Here is a 26492-nt window from a genome sequence, read left to right on the forward strand (position 1 = left end):
TTTTTTTTGAGTTGCAAAATCCACTTGAACATGACGCTGCTTTTTTCGAAAGCTTTTAATCAACATGAAAATTGCAAACGTATCTAAAAGAATGGAAAGGACAACTCAGGATCAACAGACTCTGCCTTAGACGACCAATACGGTACTTAGATTGGAAGTTCTATTTGACATAGAGAAAGTCATATTTTACTTAATCTATGCTATTTGAATCGAAACACCGCAGATGTTAGTGGGTGAGATATATACTGACGTTTCTGGTGGACCTGTACTTGAGAAGAAGCAGGTAGAGTTCGCCACAAATACAAAACAGCTCGCGCCATCTGTCGAGGTGTTAGCAAGATCAGAAAAACCCAGGAAACAGTTCTCCTTTCCCTGGGTATTTTAGCCACAAAATATCCCCCCTGGGGGTATGTTCTGTGATTTTAGCTCACCCAAAACATCGCGTTGTTTATTGGTTGAAAACTGCGATCACAAAATATCCCCCCTGGATATGTTCTGTGACTGCGATAAAAGTAATCACTACAGGAAAAAACGTAATTCGATCGTTTTAAACGTCCAGCTCCATTATTGTGATGTTAATCTATGGCACAGACTACATACTATTGATCTATGGCTTGAAACATTCCAACTTAGAACATCTGACAAAATCCCCCAGTTTAGCTTATTACATAACCAATTTATTGATTTCGACTTCAGGAATAATAGGGAAACAACGCACCGTTATGCTAGTTGGATTTACAACACTTTGAAAACTTAAAAACGTAACTTTATTCTTAAAGGCTACAAACTACATGGCTTCACATCTTCCCTTACTTCTTAGGCTTCACGTACAAATAGACACCTAGAGCAGCCATTCCCACATAAGTGGCCAGAGCAACCTACAAATAATACCAGTTACAAAATAATAATTTAAAGAGATTTTCAGAGAATATCGATTATGCAACTCGCTCATATCGTGAACTTACATTCGCTCGTCCTCTTATGGTTATACTGTTGAAATGTTTAGACAGACCTTTCAACTTGGCTGCTTCTGGGGGATCGTCGTGGCCTGACATGTTTTAACTAGAATTAGTCTAAAGAAAAGTGTGAAATAATTGAACACCAAAAGTTGCTTTTCTAGCAAACTGTGACAATCAAAAGCAAATTTTGAGGTTGACAGAGAGGTTGAGAATCAACTTAAACAGGCTAGCCAATGGCAGTAATGACACAGAACATTCCCAGTGGGATATTCTGTGGCCAAGAGAATACTAACACAAATACCCATAAACATTGTCTGTTTTTCATTTGTTGGTCCAAATTTCAGGGTCTATACTCGAGTAAAAATATTTGAATACAAATTTTAAAGCCTTAAAATTTACAAAATTAGGATAATTTGGCAAATCTGGTTGGGAACACTTGCTTTGTATTGGCGGGATCAAATAAGAGTAACGTCAAACTCCATTTTCCCTGTAATTTTATAGTTAAACAGAAGCCGAGTTTTCAAAAATTATCATTAAAAAACTGAAAATTTTTCTAGTTTATTCACGTGTTCGTTAAAGGCAATATGGGCACTGTCGGTGATAAAGGTGATGCGGGTAAGTAGCTTACTCCCATAAAAAATGCATTCTTCACATTGAATCAGTTATCTTTACATTTTCTTGAATGTATTGGCTCATTCAGAAGCCCTATTTTGAAGTGGGTATCCCTCGCTGACAAAAAATACCGACGACCACTGTTTCATTAATTTTTCAGAGACTTTCGACGATGCCGTTGAAGAGCGAGTAATTAATGAAGAGTACAAAATCTGGAAGAAAAATACCCCCTTTCTTTACGATTTGGTGATGACTCACGCTCTGGAATGGCCATCATTAACAGCTCAGTGGCTGCCCGATGTTACAAGACCAGAAGGCAAAGATCACAGCCTACATCGACTCATACTGGGCACCCATACAAGTGATGAACAGAACCACTTACTTATCGCTAGGTAAGAGCCTTTCTACGCTTATTACAACTGTGTACCACAAGGAGAGTTTGATAGTTGTTGGCTAAGTTGACTCCTGCAACGATTTGTAATTGATGAAATTGAAAATTTGCTCATCAGAATGAACCAACTTTGACTTCCAGCTGCCGATGGTTTATGCTGTCTAGTTATATAGGACTTAAACGTTTTACAGTACAGTAGACCAAGCAACGTTTAAGAATATTACTTGCACTTCTTGCATAAGTAGACAGTGCAGTGCGCTTTTGTAAACCATTCTTCCGGTATTAAAAAAGATTAAAATGTTTGAAGAACTTTGACCATCAACAGTAGACCAGCCAGACCTTTTTCCTAGTAAATCTTAAAGATCGTCGTCTTTTGATCCAAAGAATACAGATGGTAATTTTTTTTAGAGTATATTTTCACATTTTTTTGTCAATCTTGCTGTAAAAATACTCCTCTAGCCAATTTATATGCTTGGCTATGGGGACATTTTAAAGAAATTTGGTCTTACTTTCTACAACATTATAGGGACACAAAAACGTGAAAGTCATAAAAGTATTATTTTTCTTCAGTGTGCAGTTGCCTAATGAAGATGCCCAATTCGATGCATCTCACTATGAAAACGAGAAAGGCGAGTTTGGTGGTTTCGGATCTGTTTCCGGTAAAATCGAAATTGAAATTAAAATAAACCACGAAGGTGAAGTGAACCGCGCTAGATATATGCCGCAGAACCCTTGTGTAATTGCCACAAAAACTCCTTCCAGTGATGTTCTTGGTAAGCAGCTGCTTATCGCAGGAAAAGTTGAGTTATTTCCGTCTCCCGAATTGTAGTTTTTGACTACACCAAACATCCGAGTAAACCGGACCCGAATGGTGAATGCCATCCAGATTTGCGGCTCAGGGGGCACCAAAAAGAGGGTTACGGCCTATCATGGAATCCCAATCTAAATGGATATCTACTGTCTGCTAGCGACGATCACACTATCTGCCTGTGGGACATCAATGCCACCCCCAAAGAAAATCGGGTAATTGATGCCAAGACGATCTTCACAGGTATCTATTTATTTCTACAGTTGGCAGGAACATAAGTGCTGCGCTCAAATCAGTTCCCAGTATTATTTCACTCAAAATGAGTAATTATGTGCAACCTCATCAACGTTTCAGGTCATACAGCGGTAGTCGAAGATGTGGCGTGGCATTTGCTTCACGAAAGTCTTTTCGGATCGGTGGCAGACGATCAGAAACTTATGATCTGGGATACCAGATGCAACAACATCAGCAAGCCATCACACACCGTCGACGCTCACACCGCCGAAGTCAATTGTCTCAGTTTCAATCCTTATTCTGAATTTATTCTTGCTACCGGTAAACCAACCATGAGCTCCAAGTGAATCGCAATGGGTGATTTATTTATGTTTCACAGGATCCGCGGATAAAACTGTGGCTCTTTGGGATCTGCGGAATCTCAAACTAAAACTACACAGCTTCGAGTCACATAAAGATGAAATTTTCCAGGTTCAATGGTCGCCTCATAATGAAACAATTCTCGCGTCCTCTGGTACGGATCGGCGACTCCACGTATGGGATCTAAGTAAAATTGGTAGGTAGTTGTTGGTGGTAATCAAACTGCAAACTTTGTTATTAAGTAATTAGAATTTCACACGGAAAGGGTTTTCTATACATTTCAGGTGAAGAACAAGCAGCGGAAGATGCTGAAGATGGACCGCCAGAACTGCTCTTCATTCACGGCGGCCACACGGCCAAGATTTCAGGTAATTAGTGTTTCTTACTTTGATTTGCTTTGTGTGGCGGATAAAATAACGCATTCGTTAACTGTATTAATAATGCTGAACAATTAACGAGTTTGATATGGTTTTTTCCAGATTTTAGTTGGAATCCTAATGAAGCTTGGGTGATTTGCTCTGTGTCCGAAGATAATATAATGCAAGTTTGGCAAATGGCAGAAAATATTTATAATGATGAGGAAACCGAGCAGCCGACCGCTGATATTGATTCAGTTGCAGCCACAGTCTAATTTGCAAAAACTTTATACTTTTAAACAATCTGCGATCGTCATTTTGGATTTGTTATTCCCCATTTTAAATCTGTCTTGCGTTATTTATAATTTTATAGGATTAAATTAAAGTTTTGCATAATAGTTCGGTGTATCATTTCTCACGTAAACTATTTGTCTGATGGTATTTTATTATTTCCCAAAAAAAAAAACTGGTGTTCTGTAGAGACACATTCACATTTTGTGAGGAGTCGTCTATGAAGCCCAAGAAAGTTAATGTCTGATGCTTGCTGCGTTTAATGCTCTAGGCGATGCAGAACTAGAACTATTTTATGACTATTTACAGTATTAAGTCGGTCCGGTGAAGTTACTGTTCAATCCTTGCCAGCATTTGAAATATTCGGGATCCAATTTTTCGCACGTTTTGGCTCCCCATTCCGTAATAGCCAGGCTTAAGCAGCTTTCAAACATAAATGCCTTAAATAGACAAACACATTAAAATTCTGGTGCATACAGGGTGTTTGTAAATTATCTGTAGATATTTCCAAGTTTCTTTACAGAATTTCTTACCTGAGTGCCTTCTGCTACTTTTTTGGGTACCAGGGGTTCATTAGAACCATACTCAAAGCAGCTTTTATCAGGCCCATGGGGTGTCATTATGCTGTGTAAAGTGGCACCTCCCGGTTGAAATGCCCCCTTTTTGGCCTAAAGGATTCCGGACAATATACAGAAAGTTTCTAAATAGCGAATCCATACTCCAGTCACTTAATTATTTGTGGTAGTTATGAAAAAATCCTTACTTCATATTCCCCTAGAATCAGCCCCATAAATTCGGACATGCAGTTTCGGTGGTAATACGGCGGCCTAAAAGTGTGCTCTTGAACGGACCATCTGGGTGGAAAAATAACAAAATCCGCAATAGCTGTGCCAAGTTTGTCTGAGGGGCATGTTAATATTGTGAATATTGAAGGATCCTAAAAACCGTTGTGATTCAAACGTATTCGCCGTGCAGAAATCTCTTTAAGCTCACTTACACAGTGATCAAAGGACACTGAATTAATCACCATAAACTTGCTTAAGTCGTACTTGTACGGAACGTAGTTCCCATGCCAAGCAACCACATCGAAAGGACTGTGGTTCTGTTCAGCGGAAAATAAATGTCCTTGGAACTTCCCGATTATTTCAAACCCGATATTTTCGCAATTTTCATACCTAAAGTGTCGATAACTCACTTTAATGCTAAGCGAAAAAATGAGCTTACCAAGCGGTCGGTGTTAAAAAATCTCTTGCATTCGCCAGTCCATTAGCGCCAATTGGCCCCAAATCTGGCAAGTGAAAGTGCCTACCGAAAACTTCCAAAATATATCCTCTGGACTGTTCAGATACTGCGACCGAAAACCGCATGCCTTGTTGAATCACGCATATTTCGTTTGGCGATACAGTCATTTTTCCAAATTCAGTCCGGATGATCAGCGTGCCCATCTGGGGAACTAAACTTCACTGAAGAATTTCTCTTGAGAAGACGATACACCTAAATACCGATCAAAAAGTCTCCATCGGCGTTGTAAAAAGCACGATTCTTCATTGGGCTGTTGCATGAATAGACGTGGATTGCCAGTCCGAGCTTGATTTTGGGATCTCCAGCCCCGCAAACCGTTTTAAGCCCGTCCACAAAGTCTTCATCAGAAGCTGCCAGGTCGAAAGGCTTCCACCTCATCTGGAACATCTTCTACCTCGATGCGAATCTTTGCTTTGTTTTGTTACTTTACCTGGTTCGGATCTGGTTCTTGTTCCCCCCAATTGTGCGTCATTCCTGTATTTGCACATTTTTTAAAAGGTTGATGCCCGACGCTTGGCCTGATACGGTACAACCAAGTGCGTCTGTGGAAGAAACGGCAGTTAATGGGAAGAGAAAAGTTAATGTAAATGTTACCGATTTTCGCTTCTGGGTGCTGTAAAGGATGTTCCGGATAATTGTTCCGCGTACAATCCATAAGGACATTTTTGGGGACTATTTTGACCCAACGGTAAAGCGTTGGGACACCTCGGATCTTCCGACGAGAATTCGCTACCAAAACCACGTAAATACTTTGAAAAGGAAAACGCATTCAATAAATAAAAAACTAAGTTCGCCATTCGTTTTTAAAAGCCTCACCTGTAGTTCCTTCATCTCAACGCGCCACAATTTTGCACTGAAAATGAACAAGAAAAACAAAAACGCGCTTGTTTTTATAGCAAAACGCAAAAGTAGAATAAATGTTAGAAGCGAAGAAAAATATTGTAAATCTGATTTGTTATTGGAAGTTATTCTAAATAGTAAACAACTGAGTATAAATATTCATGGATTTACCGGATTTTCTGCCTTTCAACAACATGTTTTTGTTACAAATTAATATTATTTCAGCGATTCTCCAATAACATAACTTCGGGTTAAAAAGTTTCTCAAGAACGCCATCAAGTCCAGTGTCGACGCAGAAAACCCTTGTTGATAAACAATTTTCGTTTTTCAACCGGAAGATTGCGTTTTCATCATTAGAACCTGAACATGAATAGAATTAAAGTGCCCGAATTTCTTGCTTTAATCAAAGGCTACTGGGAAAATATTTCACTCCAATGCAGCGTAGGGTTTTTGGTTTCTCCTCGAATGCGAAGGAAAATGTTGATTTAACACAATCGAAGCAAACCATAAAGATAGAAAACATCTTCAAACAATAAAACTTCGCATCGTGCATTGCAAAAAAACCACTGAAGCAAAATAAAAATATATTAACCCTTATAATTCTAACAGTCTTACAATAAAACAAACTTAGCTTAAAAACTTTTATTGAAAGTCTTGCACTTGATCACATTTCCTTTCAAATTAGAAACTTAATGTGCGCTAACACTGACTTGCCATACTCTGATAATGTTGTCTGAGTATCCGGCAAACAAAGTTTGGCCATCAGTAGACCAAGCAAGAGACAAACACTGTGGAGGTTCAGCTTTGGAACCTTGTGATTGAGAGACGACTTCGGGTTTGAGTTCCTCAACCATTTCCTTGCTTTCCAAGTCCCAGATCTTGATTGAGGGACCGTAGGCGGCACATAGCCAGTACCTGTAATGAAACAACAGCTTTGATGAGACGTATATCAAATTGACGCAAATTCTAAATGTATTATTGCTATAAATCAGTCCCATATCCGCTAACTCTCATAGATATTCAAGAGTTTAAAGAAATATCATCACGAAAACAAATCCTGTAAAAACAGCAAAAAATACAGCGTTTTTGCTTACCTATTTGGCGAGAAGCACAAAGCGGTGATGATGTCATTGTGATCCAAAGTGTGCAAGTGTTTGCCATCATTCAAATCCCATAGCATAGCCTTGCAGTCTTTTCCTCCTGATGCGCAAAGAGAGCCATCGGGAGAGACGGTTACAGTGTTCAAATAGCCAGCATGACCAGAGTGGTTAATCTTTAGTCTGCAATTGGTCAAGTTCCACACCTTAACCATACGATCCCAACCAGCTGATACGATGATCGGGTTAGCATGGTTTGGCGAGAATCTTACACAAGATACCTGAAAAAATTGAATAAATTATGGAAAGAATCAAGAATAGTAGGTATTTATTGATATCAGCTCAACATTTTTTTTTAACAGGGTGTCTACTACACGCGAGTTTTTTTGACTGCTGAGCAAAAAACATCGAACGTACAAAATGGTGAGCTGTACTACTTCAGATTGGGAACAAAGAAATTAATTATTAACTTTATCCGCACCCAGAAATAGGATTTGCTTTCCTTCCGTGCAACAACCTGAATGATTTTTAGACATCAGACTGGGGCTTTTAAAGGAAGGTATTTTTATCATGAACGTTGATGGGAATTGTTCTTACCCAGTCAGAATGTCCTTCATCTTGAATTGTGTACTTGCATTCAGCCAATGTGTTCCACAGCTTGATAGTTTTGTCCCGGGATCCAGAAACAATTTGACGATTGTCCACGGAGAAAGCGACGCTCAACACGTCCTGATGAGGAAACAACATTTAATGATCCAAGTCAAGTGAAGGTTTTAAAAAAAAATGGAATGTAAAGCAAAATGTACTACTTCAGATTGAGGATGAAAACTTGGTTAATCATTTTCTCCGCACCCAGAAATAGATTTACTTTCCTTCCATGCAACAACCCGAATGACTTTTAGACATCAGACTGGTGCTTTTTAAGGAAGGATATACAAATACAATTGCGGCGCCGTTTACAACTTTCTGTCAGTTTCTTCGGTAGTGCATCTTTCTTGAAATCATACTCACTTTCTAAGCACAACTCAAGGAGCGTCTGCAACCTGCATCTTCGACTGAACCAGTAGAAGTATTCTGATTAACAAATAATCTTCTTGCTGTGGTTAATTCGGTAATTACTATTAGCCAATTAATAATATTGTTGCAATGCAAATGGAAAATATGAGTGAACCATAAATGTGTCGGGCTCAAAATGTCCATTTACTTCGCACACAATATTCTCTTCCGAAAGGTATAATGAAATCTATGGTCGAACCTTAGTGTGGTCTTCGAATCTCCTGGTTGTTTTGCCAGCGGCCAAGTCCCAAAGACGAAGGGTTTTGTCCCAGGATCCGGACAAGGCGTAGTTTCCATCACTGGATAAAACCACATCGGAAATGAAGTGAGAATGGCCGTGAAGACGCTTTTGGGGGACTCCATATTGGGTGTCATCGCGGGTTAGTTTCCAAACGATGAGTGTCTTGTCTGGAAAAAAACCACATTGTGAGCAAAAATATGCATGCACAGGGCTTCTGGAAGGAATCTAGCCTAAAACTAGCCATCGATCCGAACCGGATGGGTGCAATTCTCCAAGATTTTCACGGATTTTCAACATGAGGTTAAAAACCTCGTTGAACCTCAACTTGGAAGTTGATAGATACGTACCTCTCGATGAAGACAAAATCATGTCGGGGTATTTGGGATTTGTAGCAATTTGGGTTACCGACCCATTATGCCCCAAAAGGGTGCCTTTCAGCTGCAAAGTTTCACTCATTTTTATCACCAGACTAAAATCAGAGACAACGACTTGGACCTGAAGGCAAGCGAACGGAAAAGAAGTGAGCGGAAGCGATGGGCGATTTGGGCAAGTTTGCGAACTCTGGCGGCGAGGATTCTAAACTTTTGAACACGTCACTTTAAGTTGAAAGATGTGAAAAACTGAAAATCTTTTCAATGCTCTGGCAATATTTCATTGGAAGAACAGCAGGGAACTGTGAGAGTTATATGGAATATTATGAATATATCAAATGTTAATAAAAACAATATATTGATGTATGTAAAGTCGAGCAAAGCATAAAAATTACATAATGGAAAAAAATATTGGACGTATTGCCGTCTTTTTTTATTTTTGTTTGCATACATTTTGAATCTGAAAGTAGATAAGAATTTTCTGCAGTTTTTATGACAGAAAACGTAAATTATTAAAATTTGATTTTTATTTCTAAACAATGTTTAGTGTCTTCCTAGTAGAATTTTTCTGTAATAATTCTAAATTATAGCAATTGCAAATTACATGCAATGATGAAAAATACTAAAACAAACATTATTTACGACAAAATGCAAAATAATTATCTGGAGTATCACAAATATGTATATATAAAATGTCCAATAAATTTCCCTCCAATCGAGCGTTTATTACGTGCTTTATACACAGCGGCCAATTTAAAATGGTAAATTTTACAATTAATATTGATAAAAATTTCCGTCCGATGGTTGTCTGGAGTATCCGGCGTTTGTTTGCGGAGAATGATGCGAGGAATTCATCAATTTTATGCTACTCGGGTGTTTCTTCTCTGTTATACCGCCTATGAGCAATTTGTGTGCCTGGAACAAAGCTCATTTAACTGTTATTGAAAATATAAAAATTATTTTATTTTTCGAAATTTTAAAATTCATACTTTAACTAAATACTTACACCAATAAAATTGATGACAAACTTTTCAAAATGGATTTTTCCCAGTGGCGTAGAAGTTAGGGCCACTCAACCCCAAAAACTACGCCACTGACACATGCAAAATGCATATAAAAGTCTCAGTATCAGAAACAATTTCTGTAAAATACCGAAAAATAAATAAAACTTACTAATAAAGAAAAAAAATAATCTAGGTCACCGTGTATAATTAGCATTTCTTTTCTATTTTTTAACCGTTCTTCTATGACAAATTGTTGATGATTCATGATTTAGATTTCTTTATTGTCGCAAGGGAGTCTCAAATCGTCGAAAAACATAAAAAATAGCTTCCTTGCGTGTGAATATGCAACACCCCGTAAAAAGCAGGGTGTCCCAAAAAGAGAACGCAACCAAACTGGTATTAGTTGTTATATATTTTCTTTTTCTATCCGACTTTTTGACGAATTCATCGGCCTTTGAGTTAAGCGTTTTGTCCGCCCAAACATTTTCAATTTTTGAGACAGCTTGTATAAATACCCTTTCGGTGGTTACCACTTACCAAATTATATCTATATGGAATGACAATTTTCTTTTTGCCTCGTCCTGCTCTATCACCTTTACTCTTCGGTCCATCTCCACTACTACCTGGATGTTTTAAGCTTGCCGCCATTTGTTCTCTATCTGGAGTCAGATCTCTGGTGTTTCTGAGCCGTCTCCAGGTCGCAATTCCGAGAGTTTCCGGTTGAAAGTACACGTCGACTGTCTCAGGAAATACCTCAGAAGATTCATTAAAGGTGGTTGTTAGCGTAAAGTCGAGCTCGTCCTTTGGGATCAGATTACTGGAATCAGAAAAACAGTTTAATGTACTCTCCCTAAAACTGATTCGATAAAGTTAAAGAGATTAATGCGGAAATAAGGATAAATTAAGAAGATTGATGCATCAGTGGATTATGCTGAAATGCTACGAGAAAAGTAATGAATATAAGTTTAAAACACATTGAGCGATTCATCTCCCTGATAAAATACCTGTAAAAGAAAATAAGCAAGCTCTTACGAGCTTTAAATAAAATTACGTTCTTAAGAAACTCCATGAAGTTAATTTAAAATACAGACAATAGTAAAAATCCTTTAGCATGGAACGCTGGTACTTGATCCTGCCTCAAGGGCCAGAAAGCCAATTATAAGAGTGCAAAACTTTTACTTACTCGAATGGTTTAAAGTACGCATATCTTCTAGCGCTGGCCAGAGTTTGGTGCATGTAGAGTCTCTGGAAGGGCGACATTTTGCGATCGTAGCATGACTCTTTTTTGGACTCAATTGTTATCAGAGGCTTCAGAAATACGCCTTCCCCGTCCAAATAGGGCACACATCCCCGATTCCGGATTCTACCTGGAAATAGAATAGAGGATGAATTCCAGCTTTGAGCGAAATAGGAATGTTCTGAGGCTTTTTAGGACTTGTAGGAGTCAAAAAAGATTAGGAACTATTTTCTTTGTATGTTTATATCAGCCCATTCCTATAGAGGGGAATTTTCAACTTACCCGCAGACATAATTTTAATTCGTGTGTTCTGCAACTGGATCGCGTGTCGCCTGGATCTACACAAATAAATCGTTATGCGACATTCCTTACACAAAAGCGATTGTCCTACAAATCTGCCAATCAGAGCGGCGATATTTTAAGCAACATTCGAATTTTGGAATTAGTTTGATTCACCCCCTGCGGATAATGCGGATAAAATTGACATTATCGAGGTTAAATGTGTAGTCGGTTTAACGTCTGGAAAATCTGGCTGCAGGTGGAACCTTTGTTAATTAATTGTTTAGCGCTAATTCCATTATTTTGCAGATGTTCGAAATGGAACCATGAACGTGGTAACCGATAAACAACAGTAATTGATATGGGCTGTATTTTCAGCGTGGAAGACCCAAAATCTACAAAAAGAAAATGTACTTATAGTCATAGTATTAAACGAAGTATAATATACGAATTAAAATATACTATACTATTTTCTAATTACAATTGTATATAGTTTCCTTTATATGCTTGCTGTAGCTTGTTACTGGTGGATTTATAGCAACAGATGAGCCAAAATGAAAAAGCAATTTTTAACGCATATTTTGAAAAATTCCCAAAGCTCAACGAAAACCTTAAAAGTACTGCAATTTTCCACAACTTACAACTGAAGTTTCCTTTGTCGAAATTCAAAATTTGTGTCGTTTAGCAGTTTTAGTTTGCGACAAGCGAATTTTTCAAAGAAAAATGAAGACGCGGACTTAAGAGAAGGAGAACAACAAGGAGTTTCCAATAAATATTTTGAAAAATTTTCAAACCTCAACGAAAGCATCAAAAGTACTGTAATTTTCCACAACTTACAAGTGAAGTCTCGTTTATCAAAATCCAGAATTTTGGTCGTTTAGCTGTTTTAGTTTGCAACTTGTGAAAATTTGAAGCAAAATTGGAGACAGCGGTTTTAAGAGAAGAATTACGGAATTTCCATTCACATTTTCGTTAAAATTCAAAATTATTTATTTTTTCAACATCCGTTTTAGTAACTGAAATGTGTTTTATTAATAAACTATATTTCCTTTATACGCTTGCTTTAGTTTGTTACTGGTGGATTTATAACAATAGACGAGCCAAAACGAAAAATCAGTTTCCAATGCATATTTTGAAAAATTCTCAAAGCTCAACGAAACCATGAAAAGTATTGCAATTTTCCACAACTTACAAGTCAGCTTTCGCGAAATCCGGAATTTTTGTCGATTAGCTGTTTTAGTTTGCAGCTTGTGAATTTATGAGGCAAAAATGAAAAAAATACTTTATCAGTTCATATTTTCCTCAAATTATTTCATTTTGAAATGTTAGTTTTAGGAACTGAAATTTATGTTATTAAAAGGCTAGATTTGGTTTGCCTACTTGAACTAATTTTGTATTTGTGAATTTATAACCACGAAAATTTAAAGTTGAACAATAATTTTTTAATAACATTTTGAAATTTTCTCAAAATTCGTTGAACTATACGTTGTCTATATTTGTAACTTTGGAAAAAGTTGGATTATTGCACTTCAATTTGAAAAAAAGTCGCCACATATGCAATTGTGTATTCATCCACCTACTGATAAGAGCCGCAATAAATAGGCAAAGTAAAAATTTACCATCATCAGTTCATCAAGTGCTACACTCAAAATGAAGACCTTCCAAGTTGTAGCCATTTTTATGGTAAACTGTAATGATTTGCTTTAATTCTAAAGAGTGTGCTTCCTCAAGTTAACACAGATCTTCAAGCGAAAAAAATATTCGAATAAATCTCGTGGTTGTAACTGTATTTGGCCATTTTTATGTTGCAAACCGCTTCCTTAATCCAATACAAAATTATAAGGCTATTAAACAAGTCATTTTTTACCTTGAACATACATATATACTTTAAGCAATTTTTTTTTCTTTGAACCCTTTCCGGCGTATTCAATACTTATTCAATTATATTGAAAATACATTCAATATTTCAAGGTAGGTAAAAATATACAGACAAATTATTTGAAAATAAGGAACATTGTAGATCGAAACGCCGTAGATTGCAAAGACGTCCAACTCAAAAATTGAGAAAAAAATCCAATTTCAACGAAAAGTGAGAATGCAATGTATCATCGATTAAAATATTATTAAACATTCGCAATGAAAATATCATATTTTATATTTTTTAAATTTCAGTATTATGGCGATTATTAAAGATCCTTCCCATTGCTTGTCTAAAAAATGTATGCTTTTACTTTTTACACTGCTTATATATTTTTCAAACTAATTTGTATCATTGGAAAGCGTGGAAATTACAGTCTTTAAAATTTTGGAAAAAACACATGCGAGATTATATATATAATAATATATACTTATTAAAATATATAATTATGTATAATAATATCCATTGTATGCAAACGCAAAAATTAAAATCTCCAAACACTGGCAATATAAATACTGATTCTTCTAGATGAACGTTCTGCTGCCTTTTATGATCGCTCTGATATGTTTGAAGATCTTCCATCCACTACATTCCACTAGAGTAAAATTTTCAACTCATCTATAAATCCTACTAATGTAAAAATGTCCTTGTAGAATAACTAAAATGTAGAATAACTGAAATGTTTAATAAATATCGAAGTTGATTTTTTTGCCCATCTAAAAGGGAAAATATGACAATATAATATGGACAAGGAAAATCCAGCTCGGCAAAAATAAAACACCAAAACAAATGTATAGCAATAATAAAAAAGAAACATATTTTATAAAATAAGACAACGAAACCCATTAAAGCAGTAAACATTTGCATTTAATTTTGACCACAACGAAAAATTGATGATGAAAATTATGCAATCACTTTTCCAGATTTAAACAAACAAAACTCGGGATGCTGCGCAGTTTCCGCGGGTTAAATCGATTTTACTTCAGAGCTTTTGCAGGTTCAATCAACGAGGATTTAGAATTAGTTTACTTATTGACTGCAAAACATCAGGAAAATGTTAACTTTGAGCTGGATTAAAAGAGTTTTTTTGAGCAAATGTATTTACTGATTTTCACATTTAAAACTCTTCAGATCGCACCTTAGTTTTTTTTTATCAGAAAACCATTAGTTTTTGAATATTTGTGACATACTTTCTATAGAAACCCGCTGATGTCTTTTCCGTAAAAAAACTGGAAAAGGCACTTTTAAGTGTTAGTCGAGTTCTAACTCTTCGTTTTCTCGATTTGAACGCAGCAGCATTCCGGCTGGAAATCCTCATCCCGGCCTCATCACCTCATTCGGAGTCTCTTCCCTGTACGACTATTCTAAGGGCGGTTACAGTTAACTAAAAATCGCGATTTTAAAAATGTATTCACCCAAATAACAAAACTGAACACGAGTAGAAAAGTCAGAAAATAGTGTTGCATTTGGAGGTAAGTTGCCACTATTGGGCTAATTTGGGTTAAATAAGGTTTATAATCAAGTGTATTTTTTCAAAACTATTATGCAATGGTTTGCAATGGTTGAAGAAAATTGTAACTATAAATAAATACTAAATACGTCTATGTGTTTAATGCATTTTGTTGCAATTAAATAACTCATGGGAGTTTTTTTCATTATTGCAATATGTTTTCTTAAACACGGTTCATCTTTTTCAAGAAAGTTTGAAATTTTCTTCACTATAACGTAATTATTGCTTTTTCTTCGTTAATGTTTAATTATTTGGTGTATTTGGAAATTTATTTCAACATGACTGAACTATGAATTCAATTTTTGAATACAAAGACAGCGTTTTAATGCAAATCCTATGGAAAAATTGCTTTAAATCTATTCACTTGGTGGGTTGGATATTTTGTTTTAGAAAACAGTCTGCATTTCTAATAAATGAAACACTTGTATACAAAACACATGATTTGCAGGAAGGAAATATGTATAATTCAGAAGGAGCGATGCCTGGAGAATCTACTTTGTCTGATACAGCTATTCCCATTCCGATTCAAATTTTCCTATGGCGTCAAGTAGGGTAAGAGCAAATATCATTTATAATCCAGTCAGTTTTGAGCAATTTGACTCAATAATCATTACCAAGAGTGATTTATTAGAACTTGAAGCGTTCAGGGCTTTTTAACAGCAACACAATACAAATAATGTTTGTTTTAGGCCATTTGTGAAACCGAAACTGGGAAAACACCATGAAGCATCTTGCACGGTAAGACTTTACATCTGCTTGAATGTATTTTATGGCTATTTTTTCTATTTTTTTCAGTCTTGTCAGCATGCAATCACAGGACATCATGTAAGTATCAAAAGGGCGCTTTTTTAAATGAAATAATCTGGTATTTAGTAGCTTTAAAAGTAATTTTTTATATCAAATTTCTATATTGTCTTCACTTGACTATAACGCAAATTTCATTTTTAATGTTAACTTTAAAATTGAAAATGGGAATCGCGAATTAAAACTAAGTGTCGAGCTTCAAGTGAAGATTTTTAAATTTAAAGTCAAATTCCAGAATTTGGTGTTAAAAACAGTGAAACGTAAATCCTCCTTTAACAATTAAAATACAATATAAATTAGTGATGGTTTTTGTGAGTTTCCAATCAATTTTTAAAATCGCTCATACTTTTGGAAGTAACTTTAAACTCTATACTCTACAACAATCACAAAATCCATCTTAAAATTTACTTAATTAACGCATGCAAATCTATAAATAGTTTTTGTCAAAAATCGAATTTCATTTTAGAGGAGTATGACACACATTTTATTAGAACAACAATAGCAATAATCACGTTTATAATCCAGGAAAACTGGATTAACTGGAAAAATCTCACACATTTTTGTTAAAAGGGATTTTTGAGGAACTTGCTAGTATCAAAGTTGATTTTTTAAATCCGAAGGTATTTGACAAAGTTTCCGTCAAATAACAAAGATCTATGCAAAAAAGCAACTTTGTAATCAGGTAATTTCCTTAAAATAATTGCCTATGTGAATTAATCAACTTTGATTGATGGCGTTTGAAAATTTTTCAATTTCAGGAGTTAAAAGAAGCTTGTAAAAACTTCGAAAAAGTGCTGGTACAAAATCTCTTCCCCGGTTTTAAAAAAGATTTTACTGATGCTGTAAAGACGATCCCAAGGTGGCGATTAATCCAGGCTGCTTTACCTCATGTGATGCACTCCGTTCAATCGGTCTTGTATAACAGGTACTAAGAAATTTCTGAATTTCTTTATATGCATTCAGGCATTTGAAATTCGATTTCAGAATGAAGGATGGAAATCTGCAGAGCTTGGGGGCTTTGGAAACAAAGTTGCTCTATACGTTGCATTGGATTCTACTGGATGCGGCCGAAGAATGTGCCGATACTGACTATGAAAAGGATTTGTATCACTATTCGCACTTTCACTATTTGTTCTCGATCCCCACAATAACGGTAAGAGTATCAAATCAAAAAATCATTTTCACTGAATGTTAAATTGCCTTGTTTGAATTTGCAGCTGTTTGTTTATTTGTTTGCGCCGCTTTGCAACAACCTGAAAGAGTCGGATTTTCAAAATTTTCGCTTGGAGAATGGTTTGAAAATATGGCAGCCGATGTGGGAGTTTCGCCATCCAGAAGCGTCCTGCTTCATTTCGCATTGCAAGCCGAAGCCTAAGTTTTTCCATGGGAAAAGCGCCAAATGGAAAGCACAGTTTGAGGACGTTTTTACCGGACGTAAGCAATCTAGTTTCATATCATGCAGGTGAATCGCAACATTCGCGGAACTTTTGGAATATTTATGTGTTACAGGGTGTAAAAATGGACATTTTTGAGTTTACCTCACGGTTGGGATTATGTAACTGAATTCTCTAGAATTCAATGCTTTGCAACCAGTTTTTTGCAACTTTATTTTTAGGTAAACACTCCCAAGGAGAGTCAGCAACAACAGGACGAGATAGTCCCAGTTTGAGCCAGCCGGTAAGTGCATCCAGCTCAGAACAGCAACATATTCCACCTACGCCCATTACTGTTGTAACAGCTACCATTACTTCGAAATGTGACGAAGAAGTAAGTAGATTCTTCTTTTTCAGCGTTTTTAACTCAGTTTGGCCTATTTTGAATGGAAACACTCAAACAAAAAAATTCAAAAAAATTTATTCAAAAACCCTCAATTTCTCCTGTACCATTCTGTAAAGGAAAACTTCCAAAACAAAAAAAAAACACAATTTTTTCAAGGACTTGTTTGACGGGAGAAGCGAAATTTTAACTTGTAGATTCTTAAACATTCGAAAGCAAACAAGCTCGCCGAGACTATATTGCAAAGTTTTGAAAATAAGTCATCTTCAGATAGAACAATGTCTTTTTCACCGTGTAATTAACCGGGAATCTTTTGCGTTTGCATGTAATTTGCCAATTCCAAACGTACTTTAAAAGAAATCTTTCAAGCCAGAGAATTTGTTGAGTTTTCTTTAGAACTTCGCCCTGTTTTAGCATTTTTTTACATCCAAACCTGAGCAATTTTGCATACAATTTTCAAAATTTAGGAGAACATTTTTTTAGGGGATAACTTAAAGCCAAATTTTAACTTTTTAAAAATTCGAAAATATAAGGATAATATTAATAACCTCAAGCATGAATTAAAGTTTATTTTTCTCCTTATATTCGCATCTGGAATATTTTTTTCAAAAACAAACTCACCCCGCTTCAACTTATTTCGCCAATTTGAAAAATTTTGTAAAAGGAACAACTTTGAAATAAAGAAGTTTGTTTTCCAAAAATATATCGAGTTTTTCTTAGGATTTCGTTCAATTTCGCATTTTTTATCGAAAAAGGTATTTTTTGCAGATAGTGCGGGTTATTGGAACGTACCTGAGCACAATTTTTTTAATGCTTCCGAAGGAAAGACTGCCTTATAAAAATAAAAAAAAATATTGAAAAACCTTAAACATTTCCTGTAAACATTCTGTAAAGAAAAACTTCCAAAACAACGAAAAACTGGTTTCCAACAATTTGCTGAGTTTTTCGGCCGATTTTTGATAGGAAACAAAAGTTTGTACAAAAAAGTTCTTCCTTATAAAATGTTCGACATGCTTCACAAGCGCTTTGAATTACTTTAGCGAAACTTTTCAATGAACTGTTTTAGAGAAAATACCAAAACCGTGGTTTGAAAAAATCTTAAATTGATTCAAAACTAAACGACTTTTTCAAAATCCAATCTTTCGTAAACGGTATTTTTTATAAGTTTTATGCAAATCTCCCTGATACATTGCTTCAAAGAAAATGACGAAATCCTAACTACTCATTGGAAAAAGCTAAATATCTCCAAAACTAGAAATAAGTACGACGCAACTCTGAGCACGCCGCTGTATAGAGAAAGGAGGAGGTGAAAATACATCAAAAATATGGTAATAATTTTATCCATAAAATGAACATAAGTGGTAGCTGATTTTTTAATTTTTGTGACAATTTTTTGCCAACATTTCCTAATCTTGACTAATTATAAAATTCACTAAAATGAATTCAAATATAACTCCCAGCAGTGGTTCTTAAAAAGACAATATTTTTTTAAATGTATTCAATAAATTCAAATAACCTTTTATTAATTTTTGGTAAGTTTCAAATTGTACTAATAAAATTCCTATTTCAGTCAGTTTCTGTGAATCAATAAACATCTAGTTCCTCGTTTACTCATCAAATAATTTTCCTTCTGCCTCATGAGAGTGTTTCTAATCAAAATGGGCCATTCTGCATAACACAGATGAGCGATTTTCTAGACTGGTTGGGTCTCTTCACCTAAGGACACGGTTTTCCCTGAAACCATACCAGAAGAAAGTTCCAGCACTGAAGAAGAGCATGTGGTCATCTTCAGCTTGCCACCTTTGAACGAGTCTGATGGTCTCCTCAAGGACCCTTCAATTTACACTGTAACGAATCTTGAAACTTTCTAGCTGAACTTTCTCATTGAGTTTTTAATCTTGCAGGCAGAAACCAGCTTGATTCAACTAGCCATGAGACGAAGTGGACGCACAAACAATACAAATAAATCCGGGGATCATGGAACTCAACCGCCTTCTGCAGCTCCTCTTGAGCAGAAAAGTTCAAGACCACCCATGCAGAAAGTGGGGTAAGTTGGCCATTAAATACCCCAATCAATTGTCGATAACTGTCTGATTCTAGTTCATCAACCGACAAAGATTCAGTGGAAAGTGGAGAGAAAAAGCCCGAACAACCCGAAATGAATGCGAAATTTGGCTCCCATCACATTATGGACTTGACCGCTGCCACCTTCTTAGACGTGGGTGTTTTGCGGTGTCTTTTTATCACCCATTGGCAGGAGGAAGGCATCTATTGGGCTTTACATTTTCTCTACAACAGGTGAATTTCAAGGACTTTGAAATTCTTGCTAAATGGAATTTTTGGATGTTACAGACTGAGAGACATAAGTGAGGAAAACGCCGCTCAACATCAGCCAAGGAAGCGAAGCAACTCTCTTCCCATTCCCAAAATTGAGGTGTCATTTTATCAAAGCACCGACAGCAAAAAGGTGGAAAACAAAGATTTTATTGAGGTGCCCGAACCAAAAGATGTTTCACTATTAGCGGGTAAGAAGTTTCGTATTAAATCAATTGTTCTAATAAAGGTGATGACTTTTCATCAATTTTTTTCGCTGACCCAATAAAGCCCAGTTTGAAGCAACGACTTCGAAAGGCGCTTCTGATGAACGTTTTATATTTTTTAGAATCTCCTTACATTGTTCACAAACCGGCTTCAGATGAATCGTTACACAAACGCACTGCCAGTGAAAAATGTAGAAAGCGCATGAAAATTGCCGATTTGAAAGCGTTTGTCGAAACTAAACTACTATCTAAATCCGATAAGGCTTTGGAAAAAATCGGACAGGATGATCCAAAGCCATTGGATCAATGCCAACCGGTGCGTTTCCAGAATATTGCCAAACGAATTCTGGATGTATGTACCCCTGCCTCTTTCACTACTTGCCTAAATACCAAGATACTGTTGAAAAATATCCTCGAAATTCCAAGAAGACAAAGAAAGTCAGTTAGATAAATTTTCTTCATAGCGCAAAGCTCTATTTAAAATCAACTGTTACTTGGTATGCTTAACTTTTGCTTTTAGTAAAAAAACGATGATTCGACATCTGAAAGACTATACGTAATTATAAAATGTCTTAAAGTTTTCCTTTGTAAAACCGACATACTGGCACGATAAGGAGGTGAATTCAAAGGAAAACTCAAAAGACTTGGACCTTCCTGTGACTCAGCCTGGTATCCATAGGTGTTTCTTTTTGCACTTCTCCTTTACTTTAGCCTGCAAGTAGGATTTGAACTTTTTTCTTCGGTACTTTCATTTCAATATTTTTCTGTATGCATGACCCGGCAGGGTTTGGAAGATTACATTTGCCCCAAAAAATTCATAAAAAAAACTTTTGTTTTTAGTTTAAAAATACCATTTTCCAGAGGATTGATGTCTTTATGTGATGTGTCATAATCCATATTTTAAATAAAAATCATTTGCATCATTTGGGTCTTCCAACCTCGACTATTTGCATAATGACCAACAAAATGTCCTTAAACATTTCATCTGTTGCTATTTAGGATTATCATCGTAGCTTAGACACAAGCGAAGAAATGACGAGAAAAAGCTCTGGATTGTCGAAGCCGTTTGAGCCCATACTTAGCAACTTAGTGAAAGGAAAAAGCATGCCAAGTCTTAGGTATGTATGTTTTACAATCGACTATGAAACCGACTGTCCTAAGAATTAACAATTAAATTGACCAAGAACTCAGCCAAACAATAGGCCAAATAAACTTTTGAAGAACCAAAGCAAAGAACAATGAAGTTAAAGTCCAAACTGGAAATATTATTTTCAATAGATTAAAACCGCAAGAGCTTATGAACCAAAGCCTCTATTTAAAAAGTGTTTCATACTTCACCTATCGATTCACCACATCCTAAATGTATGTTTTCTGCTAATAATGCTTTTTTACTGTTGAAAGCTGTGAACTGTGTGTGTCTTTTCCTTTCTTAAGTGTCTTTTTGTCCTCTTAGCTGTTTGATTGACGAAATCAATTCCGAAGGGTAAGTAAAACATATAGACTCAAAAGGTTCGGTCTTCACACTAACTGAGGAAAATGTAACATTTTATAGATCGAGCCTTTGTGATGAATATGGATTTAACAAAACTGTAGTTGGACTTTATTTATTATTTATTTTCCAATAGCTTCACAGCAAGTACTCAGTTTCCTGCATTTTTTTTGTAATTGCATGCCACATACCTTCAACTTCCCTCAAATAGTGCGCAATTTTTCCAAAATCCTCTCAAAGGTTTCAACGTAAACCAGTCAATGCTTTGATAGATTCCTCGAGGACAACAGATGGGACATCAGAAGACCAAGCAAGGCAGTTCAGGCTCTGCCAATGGCAAACCCGATCATCACAGTAACCGAGCATACTCCCACTCCTTCGCCTGATTACCTCAGAAGACAAGTAATATCAGCAGTGTATTTTAAACTGATTTCGTGGTGAACTTTTGGATATAATAGGGCTCGATTGATAGTCAAATAGATGGAGCAAGTCTTTCCGGCCAATTAGGACGTTGGCAACAAGACCGGAAATCCAGCCTCACCAGATCCCAAACTGACTCCAACATCACCTACACTAGTGAGGATATTCCAGAGGCTCCAGGCTCGATTTGTTACATCACCAAAGATGGGGACATCGATTTTTATGTGGTTTTAAAAGTAGGGGGGCTTAACTGGTAGAAGTGATCAGTGGGGAAAACATTACGTTTCAGGCCGTGTATCGGACTTCAATGAGGGAAAGCTCCTCCTGCACTTTGCGGGTGTTGGAAGTAATATTAAACCTTCTGGAGCTTTTGATCGATATGGGAATTCTTAAGCAGACTTCTCGGGAGGAGTCGCAAACGAGCCCCACACAAAACGACGGCGAAACTTCGAAAAAATCAGATAAAGAAAAAATTCCAACTAGCGCCACTCATACATCGTTTGGAGGCGAAAGTTTCACAACTGATCAAAATATGTCGCCTCACAAACTCGCCATGAACACGGTCGTAAGGTAGCTCACAATTACAGTGRTGAACGAAAGTCTGGAAGAATCCTASTATCTCGCAAACTGATTAGGCGAAYTGCAGGAAAATCKGTATTTTTGGTTTAGAATTACCACCTTTTTGCCCCTATCGSAAAGACTGCTTAATCTAGAGARCAAATTTGTACACCACCAAAGTAGTATTCACAATTTGAGCATAAAAGCAAGATTTTAATAGAATAAACYCTTCCCCAGTTTTACAAAGTTAGGCTCTCGGCAGCTCAAATATGACTCCACTTTTTTGCCCATRTCTCAAAAACCSTTTATTRTAGTGGGAACATTYTTACACCACTGAAACGAGAATTAAATTAATGATGTGAAGCACCACTAAAAAGCAATATACTAGAATACACTTTTCCCAATTCKGTAAAGTTGGAATGTTGACTCAAACATGYCGCCACCTTTTTGCCCATATCTCAATAGTCACTTGAGCTATCCCGCTCATTTTTGCACCACTAGAAAGAAAATTAAAAAACACCATTTACCTATGAAACAGTAGTTAGATTTCCTAACTAAGTTTGCACCTTTCCSAGATAATACAATTAGTCCAGAGTTTGGTTCAACACTATACTCTGTCTCCCAGTAAGYAATATGAGTCAGATCAGAAAGTTTTCACTWTACTTCTRGTGAACARTAGTCGGTTTTATTTTCACTAAAATCGCCAGCATCCCTGCAAAAAATATCTTCACTGTTTTCTAGGGTTTTAAAGCATTTAGGATGTCCGCACGGATGTGCGGATGGTCAAAGAGGACCAGCAGCCGAGTTCCTCAGAACGCAATGCCAGAACATACTCACACGGCTCGACAAATCGAGCCAAAAACAGTTCAAGAAATTCTTGAGAGACTATGTAAAAGTGCAACCCATCACGGAACTGATGGATGTTTTGCACGCTTATCTGGGCTATTGCGTGGATCCCACATCATTACTCTCACCCTTAAGTAAGACATACTTTTGCAGATTACTAATCATGTGAAATCTACATTTTGTTGTTATTTCAAATCGCGTATACACAATTTATATGGTGCAAAACCAGCCGTAGGTGGTGCTGGAGGAATACGGGGCGTTGAAGGGCATGTTATTAACCACTGCTTCAAGCCTTTGGTGTCTCGGTTTGTGGATGCTTTGAAAGAGATCCGGGCTCCAGAAAATATCGTAATTTAACCACAGCAGATTCTTAAAACCGCGCGATACTAACACCAGCCTTTTAGGGTTTATTTTGCGAAATCCGGCAGCTGATGACATATGTGAAAGAGGGACATGGCGGGGCTTTTCGTAGGGTGGCTCTGAGCGCTCTTATTGATACTGCTGAGCGAAACAGCAAAAACGAAGGGCGCGTACAAACTACAAGAGTTATCCGGTAGCTAAACATTGCTCTAAAGAATCCGGTTGAAAAGGATTAAATAATTTGTCGTTTATAGACACATGCATCAATCAGCAACCAATGTGGATGAGAACGATCCTGATCCCCAAGGCGAAACTTCCTACGCAATCGATGATAAAGGCGTAGTCAGGAAGCTGCTGTTCAAGAAAAGAAGTACTTCATCTACTTGTCCGGTAAGCGGACTAAAAAAAGCTGGTAGTTCAGACATCACTCAAGAAAAATTTGTAGAGCTTGCTGGAAACCGACACCGATGATATATCCCGATCAAACCAAAGCCCTCTGGGGAATCTGAGGAAGAAACATCACATTCTCACCCCCAGACAAAGCGAGAAAGCTCTTGGCATTGCCCTAGAAAGTATTACCATTAAAGCGCCGAAAAGATCTAAAATGGGGTCTTTAACTAACTGGTTTAAGAAAGGGGACTCACAGTCGGTTGATGATGGCGATCTGCCGGATAATGGAGACAGTTTTAACGACTCAGCCAGCTTCATCAGGTAACTTGAGTTTTCTTAATTTAATTTTTTTTATCTAAGCGTGATTCAGACAACCATCGAAGTACTACCAGCACAAGGGATCAGGGAAGAGTCATGTTAGTCACACTTTGCAAAAAGCCAAACGAAGACTGGATGACAAACTAAAATTTTTGAAGAAAGGCAAGAAAAAAGACGGAAGTTTGGAGGATTCTGGTGGTGGAAGTAAATGTGAGTACAGTACAATTACCGAAAGAAGCTTGAATGAGTCTGTTAACATTGCAGATTTCAGTAGGAAAAATTCACTAGACTTTGGTGATAATTCAAGAGAATCAGAAGTCGTCTTTCTGAAAGAAAGAAAGCTAATTCCAACTGGGCTGGTTTATAATGGCACACAGCGTTTGTCCTTCTTAATGGAAACTTGCCCACCCGGGACAGTTCCAGACGCTTTTCTACTGGCATCCTCTTTGGACTTGGTGAGGTTTTCACAACTTTACCGAAAACCGTATCAATAAAATAATTTATTTAACAACAGGCCCATTCGGCGGTGGTGGCAAGAGCAGCTTTATTATTAGAGTGTGCACATTTTGTTCACTGTTGCAATAAAGGTATGGACTGCACAATGTTAATTTTGCGTATTTTTCGAATTAACAAAAAATCGTAGGTCAGTGGCCAACATCAATGAAACTGGCCTTTCCAATGTATCGACCTTCCGGTCCATTACCAGCCAGGGGTTCTTCAAATGCAGGTGGTAATCGAAGATCGCATGTTCTTCAACGGGCTGCCGGAAAAATGTTTCATCAATGGGCCGAAGTGATCAGCCATCGATTAGAAGAGATGATAGCTGAAGATCAGCAATTGCAAACGGAGATCAATGCCATGGTAAATACTACCTTAGAAGCAAGGCATTTAATAAATGCGCAAAAACGCTTGTATTTCTTGTTGTAGGTCTCGGACCCAGACAAGCAGAAAGAGCTGCAAATTCAAGATGAGGAAGAAGATTATTTGGACGAGGCGAGCATTTACACCTACGGCTCAAACTGCCCCATGCCTTTGCGTCTAATTGCCTGCGTGCTGCTTCAAGAAATAACCGCATTTCTTCGCGAAACGTATCAAAATCTCCCCAAGTCTTCCAGAATTGGAGGTAAAAAACTAGCTAATTTATTGCATACGATTTTATTTGGCGCGTTGTCTAAGCCATTGTACCCAACTCTGAAGTAACAAAAAAAAAATATGCAGGCAAAGAAAGACCTCCACCATGGGAAAAGTTTTACAGTAAAGAGGCAAACCGCAGATGGAGCATGGCGTTATCTTCAATGGGGCATTCGCAAACCTCCGCCCAGAGTTTACAAAGTATTGCCGGAGACCGAGATGCAGGTAAGGGTCGTTTTTTTCTAAAAAACTTAAACACTTTCTTCTCAACTACATATTTTCGCCTCAAAAAATATCGGAACATTTCATAACTTTGCATAGTATTACAGTGTGACTACTGTATACGTATGAGAATGCTTTTATTATTAACTTAATGGAAACGTTACAACTATTTCCCATGGAAGATTCAAGGAGAAAAGAGTTCATCACTTACACGAAACAAACAATGCGTCCTTTCAACCACTCTATTTTTGGTACATTTCGACTGTCTAAGATTTGAACATAAATCTGCAAGATAACTCATCGTCTGCTAATGAAGTGAATAAAAGTGGGAGAAACATTAAGAAAATGTTTATGAAATACGTTTCAGTAGAAGCGAAGCTAATCAATAAGTAAAATTAAAAATCTTTCAGCATTAGGCCAGGCGGAACGAAAAATAAGTTTTGTTCTTCATGAGCCGGATGAGTCCGAAGCCAGTAGTAACACTACTGTAACAATGCAGGTTGGAATCTCACAAAATAAGAGAAATTGATATGTATATGAGATAAATACAATTTTAGACCGGTAATAACCCAGAAGAAGGGAAAAAGAATCAAGGTCGCCCTTATCTGCTCCGAAGGGGAACAGCAGCAACTAGCGGAGGTTCGTTTAAAAGACGTAGTTTAAAATTAAGAAGGGGTACTAAAGAAGGAAAAGATATGGAAATAGAGTGTAAGAAGGAAAAACATTTTAAAGTGACCAATAATGGCTGCTGCTTGGAAATGCTTGGTCTTGG

The 26492-nt window shown here is 36.9% G+C and overlaps 5 protein-coding genes and 2 long non-coding RNA genes across 12 annotated transcripts in view; 2 read left to right on the forward strand and 5 right to left on the reverse strand.

Annotated features, from left to right (window-relative positions):
- Nucleotides 1-750: 750 nt before the first annotated feature.
- LOC125503366 lies at nt 751-1299 on the reverse strand. Its single transcript, XR_007280777.1, has 2 exons — nt 966-1299; nt 751-878 (listed from the first exon to the last, which is right to left on the reverse strand). It is a non-coding gene; the product is annotated as an uncharacterized LOC125503366 (long non-coding RNA).
- A 93-nt stretch (nt 1300-1392) lies between these two features.
- On the forward strand, nt 1393-4118 carry LOC109544584 (chromatin assembly factor 1 p55 subunit). 2 transcript variants are annotated; one of them, XM_019914870.2, is made up of 8 exons: nt 1395-1574; nt 1732-1963; nt 2533-2735; nt 2792-3013; nt 3125-3325; nt 3384-3560; nt 3649-3732; nt 3844-4118. In XM_019914870.2, exons 1-8 carry the CDS (start codon nt 1544-1546, stop codon nt 3993-3995), a joined length of 1302 nt encoding a protein of 433 aa, XP_019770429.1. In that variant the 5' UTR covers nt 1395-1543; the 3' UTR covers nt 3996-4118. The 2 variants fall into 2 exon arrangements, with proteins under 2 accessions (XP_048519487.1, XP_019770429.1); XM_048663530.1 differs by having other exon boundaries at nt 1393-1574; nt 2792-3012; nt 3118-3325; nt 3649-4118.
- Nucleotides 3349-3731, reverse strand: LOC125503367. Its single transcript, XR_007280778.1, has 2 exons — nt 3642-3731; nt 3349-3586 (listed from the first exon to the last, which is right to left on the reverse strand). It is a non-coding gene; the product is annotated as an uncharacterized LOC125503367 (long non-coding RNA).
- A 27-nt stretch (nt 4119-4145) lies between the features above and the next one.
- Nucleotides 4146-6233, reverse strand: LOC109544586 (homogentisate 1,2-dioxygenase). 3 transcript variants are annotated; one of them, XR_007280776.1, is made up of 9 exons: nt 6130-6233; nt 5908-6062; nt 5744-5855; nt 5514-5691; nt 5236-5464; nt 5009-5186; nt 4775-4948; nt 4545-4711; nt 4146-4451 (listed from the first exon to the last, which is right to left on the reverse strand). XR_007280776.1 is itself a non-coding variant. In XM_019914871.2 (9 exons), the coding sequence occupies exons 1-9, from the start codon at nt 6142-6144 to the stop codon at nt 4323-4325; spliced, it is 1305 nt and encodes a 434-aa protein (XP_019770430.2). In that variant the 5' UTR covers nt 6145-6232; the 3' UTR covers nt 4146-4322. The 3 variants fall into 3 exon arrangements, 2 of the variants coding, with proteins under 2 accessions (XP_019770430.2, XP_019770431.2); XM_019914871.2 differs by having other exon boundaries at nt 4545-4679; nt 6130-6232; XM_019914872.2 differs by having other exon boundaries at nt 4545-4679; nt 5908-6042; nt 6130-6211.
- A 547-nt stretch (nt 6234-6780) lies between these two features.
- Nucleotides 6781-9138, reverse strand: LOC109544607 (guanine nucleotide-binding protein subunit beta-like protein). 2 transcript variants are annotated; one of them, XM_019914903.2, is made up of 5 exons: nt 8895-9138; nt 8506-8714; nt 7848-7979; nt 7248-7531; nt 6781-7068 (listed from the first exon to the last, which is right to left on the reverse strand). In XM_019914903.2, the coding sequence occupies exons 1-5, from the start codon at nt 9001-9003 to the stop codon at nt 6843-6845; spliced, it is 960 nt and encodes a 319-aa protein (XP_019770462.1). In that variant the 5' UTR covers nt 9004-9138; the 3' UTR covers nt 6781-6842. The 2 variants fall into 2 exon arrangements, with proteins under 2 accessions (XP_019770462.1, XP_048519489.1); XM_048663532.1 differs by lacking the exons at nt 6781-7068; nt 7248-7531 and adding an exon at nt 8262-8324 and having other exon boundaries at nt 7881-7979.
- A 484-nt stretch (nt 9139-9622) lies between these two features.
- LOC109544433 lies at nt 9623-11775 on the reverse strand. Of its 2 annotated transcripts, XM_019914595.2 has the most exons (5): nt 11551-11775; nt 11442-11497; nt 11106-11289; nt 10460-10739; nt 9623-9833 (listed from the first exon to the last, which is right to left on the reverse strand). In XM_019914595.2, the coding sequence occupies exons 2-5, from the start codon at nt 11449-11451 to the stop codon at nt 9693-9695; spliced, it is 615 nt and encodes a 204-aa protein (XP_019770154.2). In that variant the 5' UTR covers nt 11452-11497; nt 11551-11775; the 3' UTR covers nt 9623-9692. The 2 variants fall into 2 exon arrangements, with proteins under 2 accessions (XP_019770154.2, XP_048519603.1); XM_048663646.1 differs by having other exon boundaries at nt 11442-11773.
- Nucleotides 11776-14694: 2919 nt separating this feature from the next.
- Nucleotides 14695-26492, forward strand: part of LOC109544558 (protein unc-80 homolog) — a gene marked incomplete in the record, with an annotated part of 31061 nt that continues 19263 nt past the window's right edge. The window contains 31 exon segments of the mRNA XM_048663648.1: nt 14695-14828; nt 15315-15418; nt 15556-15604; nt 15662-15691; nt 16429-16595; nt 16655-16823; nt 16888-17104; nt 17286-17437; nt 19144-19293; nt 19351-19493; nt 19547-19744; nt 19799-19971; nt 20109-20338; nt 20986-21104; nt 21440-21469; nt 21748-21877; nt 21934-22131; nt 22185-22465; nt 23195-23433; nt 23529-23647; nt 23704-23852; nt 23914-24049; nt 24105-24370; nt 24420-24577; nt 24632-24822; nt 24882-24954; nt 25011-25228; nt 25295-25490; nt 25586-25723; nt 26131-26219; nt 26278-26359. Coding sequence (XP_048519605.1) covers nt 15324-15418; nt 15556-15604; nt 15662-15691; nt 16429-16595; nt 16655-16823; nt 16888-17104; nt 17286-17437; nt 19144-19293; nt 19351-19493; nt 19547-19744; nt 19799-19971; nt 20109-20338; nt 20986-21104; nt 21440-21469; nt 21748-21877; nt 21934-22131; nt 22185-22465; nt 23195-23433; nt 23529-23647; nt 23704-23852; nt 23914-24049; nt 24105-24370; nt 24420-24577; nt 24632-24822; nt 24882-24954; nt 25011-25228; nt 25295-25490; nt 25586-25723; nt 26131-26219; nt 26278-26359 — 4585 coding nt within the window.

Source organism: Dendroctonus ponderosae, unplaced genomic scaffold (genome assembly GCF_020466585.1).
Source record: "Dendroctonus ponderosae isolate FM_Combo_2020 unplaced genomic scaffold, Dpon_F_20191213v2 Dpon_F_20191213_2, whole genome shotgun sequence".
NCBI lineage: Eukaryota > Metazoa > Arthropoda > Insecta > Coleoptera > Curculionidae > Dendroctonus > Dendroctonus ponderosae.

Excerpts from the sequence above, each read along its gene's own strand:
- LOC109544584 (XM_019914870.2), top strand. The coding sequence starts at position 1,544 with ATGGGCACTGTCGGTGATAAAGGTGATGCGG. Across the intron at positions 1,964-2,532 it reads AACCACTTACTTATCGCTAG|TGTGCAGTTGCCTAATGAAG; the intron begins GTAAGAGCCTTT and ends ATTTTTCTTCAG. Across the intron at positions 2,736-2,791 it reads TCCTTCCAGTGATGTTCTTG|TTTTTGACTACACCAAACAT; the intron begins GTAAGCAGCTGC and ends CCCGAATTGTAG.
- LOC109544433 (XM_019914595.2), bottom strand. Across the intron at positions 10,740-11,105 it reads GCGTACTTTAAACCATTCGA|TAATCTGATCCCAAAGGACG; the intron begins GTAAGTAAAAGT and ends TTCTGATTCCAG. Across the intron at positions 9,834-10,459 it reads TTCCATATAGATATAATTTG|GCACACAAATTGCTCATAGG; the intron begins GTAAGTGGTAAC and ends GCTTTGTTCCAG.
- LOC109544586 (XM_019914871.2), bottom strand. Across the intron at positions 5,692-5,743 it reads AAGAACCAGATCCGAACCAG|ATGAGGTGGAAGCCTTTCGA; the intron begins GTAAAGTAACAA and ends AAGATGTTCCAG. Across the intron at positions 4,949-5,008 it reads CAGTGTCCTTTGATCACTGT|GATCCTTCAATATTCACAAT; the intron begins GTAAGTGAGCTT and ends AACGGTTTTTAG.
- LOC109544607 (XM_019914903.2), bottom strand. The coding sequence starts at position 9,003 with ATGAGTGAAACTTTGCAGCTGAAAGGCACCCTTTTGGGGCATAATGGG. Across the intron at positions 8,715-8,894 it reads GATTTTGTCTTCATCGAGAG|ACAAGACACTCATCGTTTGG; the intron begins GTACGTATCTAT and ends GTTTTTTTCCAG. Across the intron at positions 7,532-7,847 it reads ATGAAGGACATTCTGACTGG|GTATCTTGTGTAAGATTCTC; the intron begins GTAAGAACAATT and ends CAATTTTTTCAG.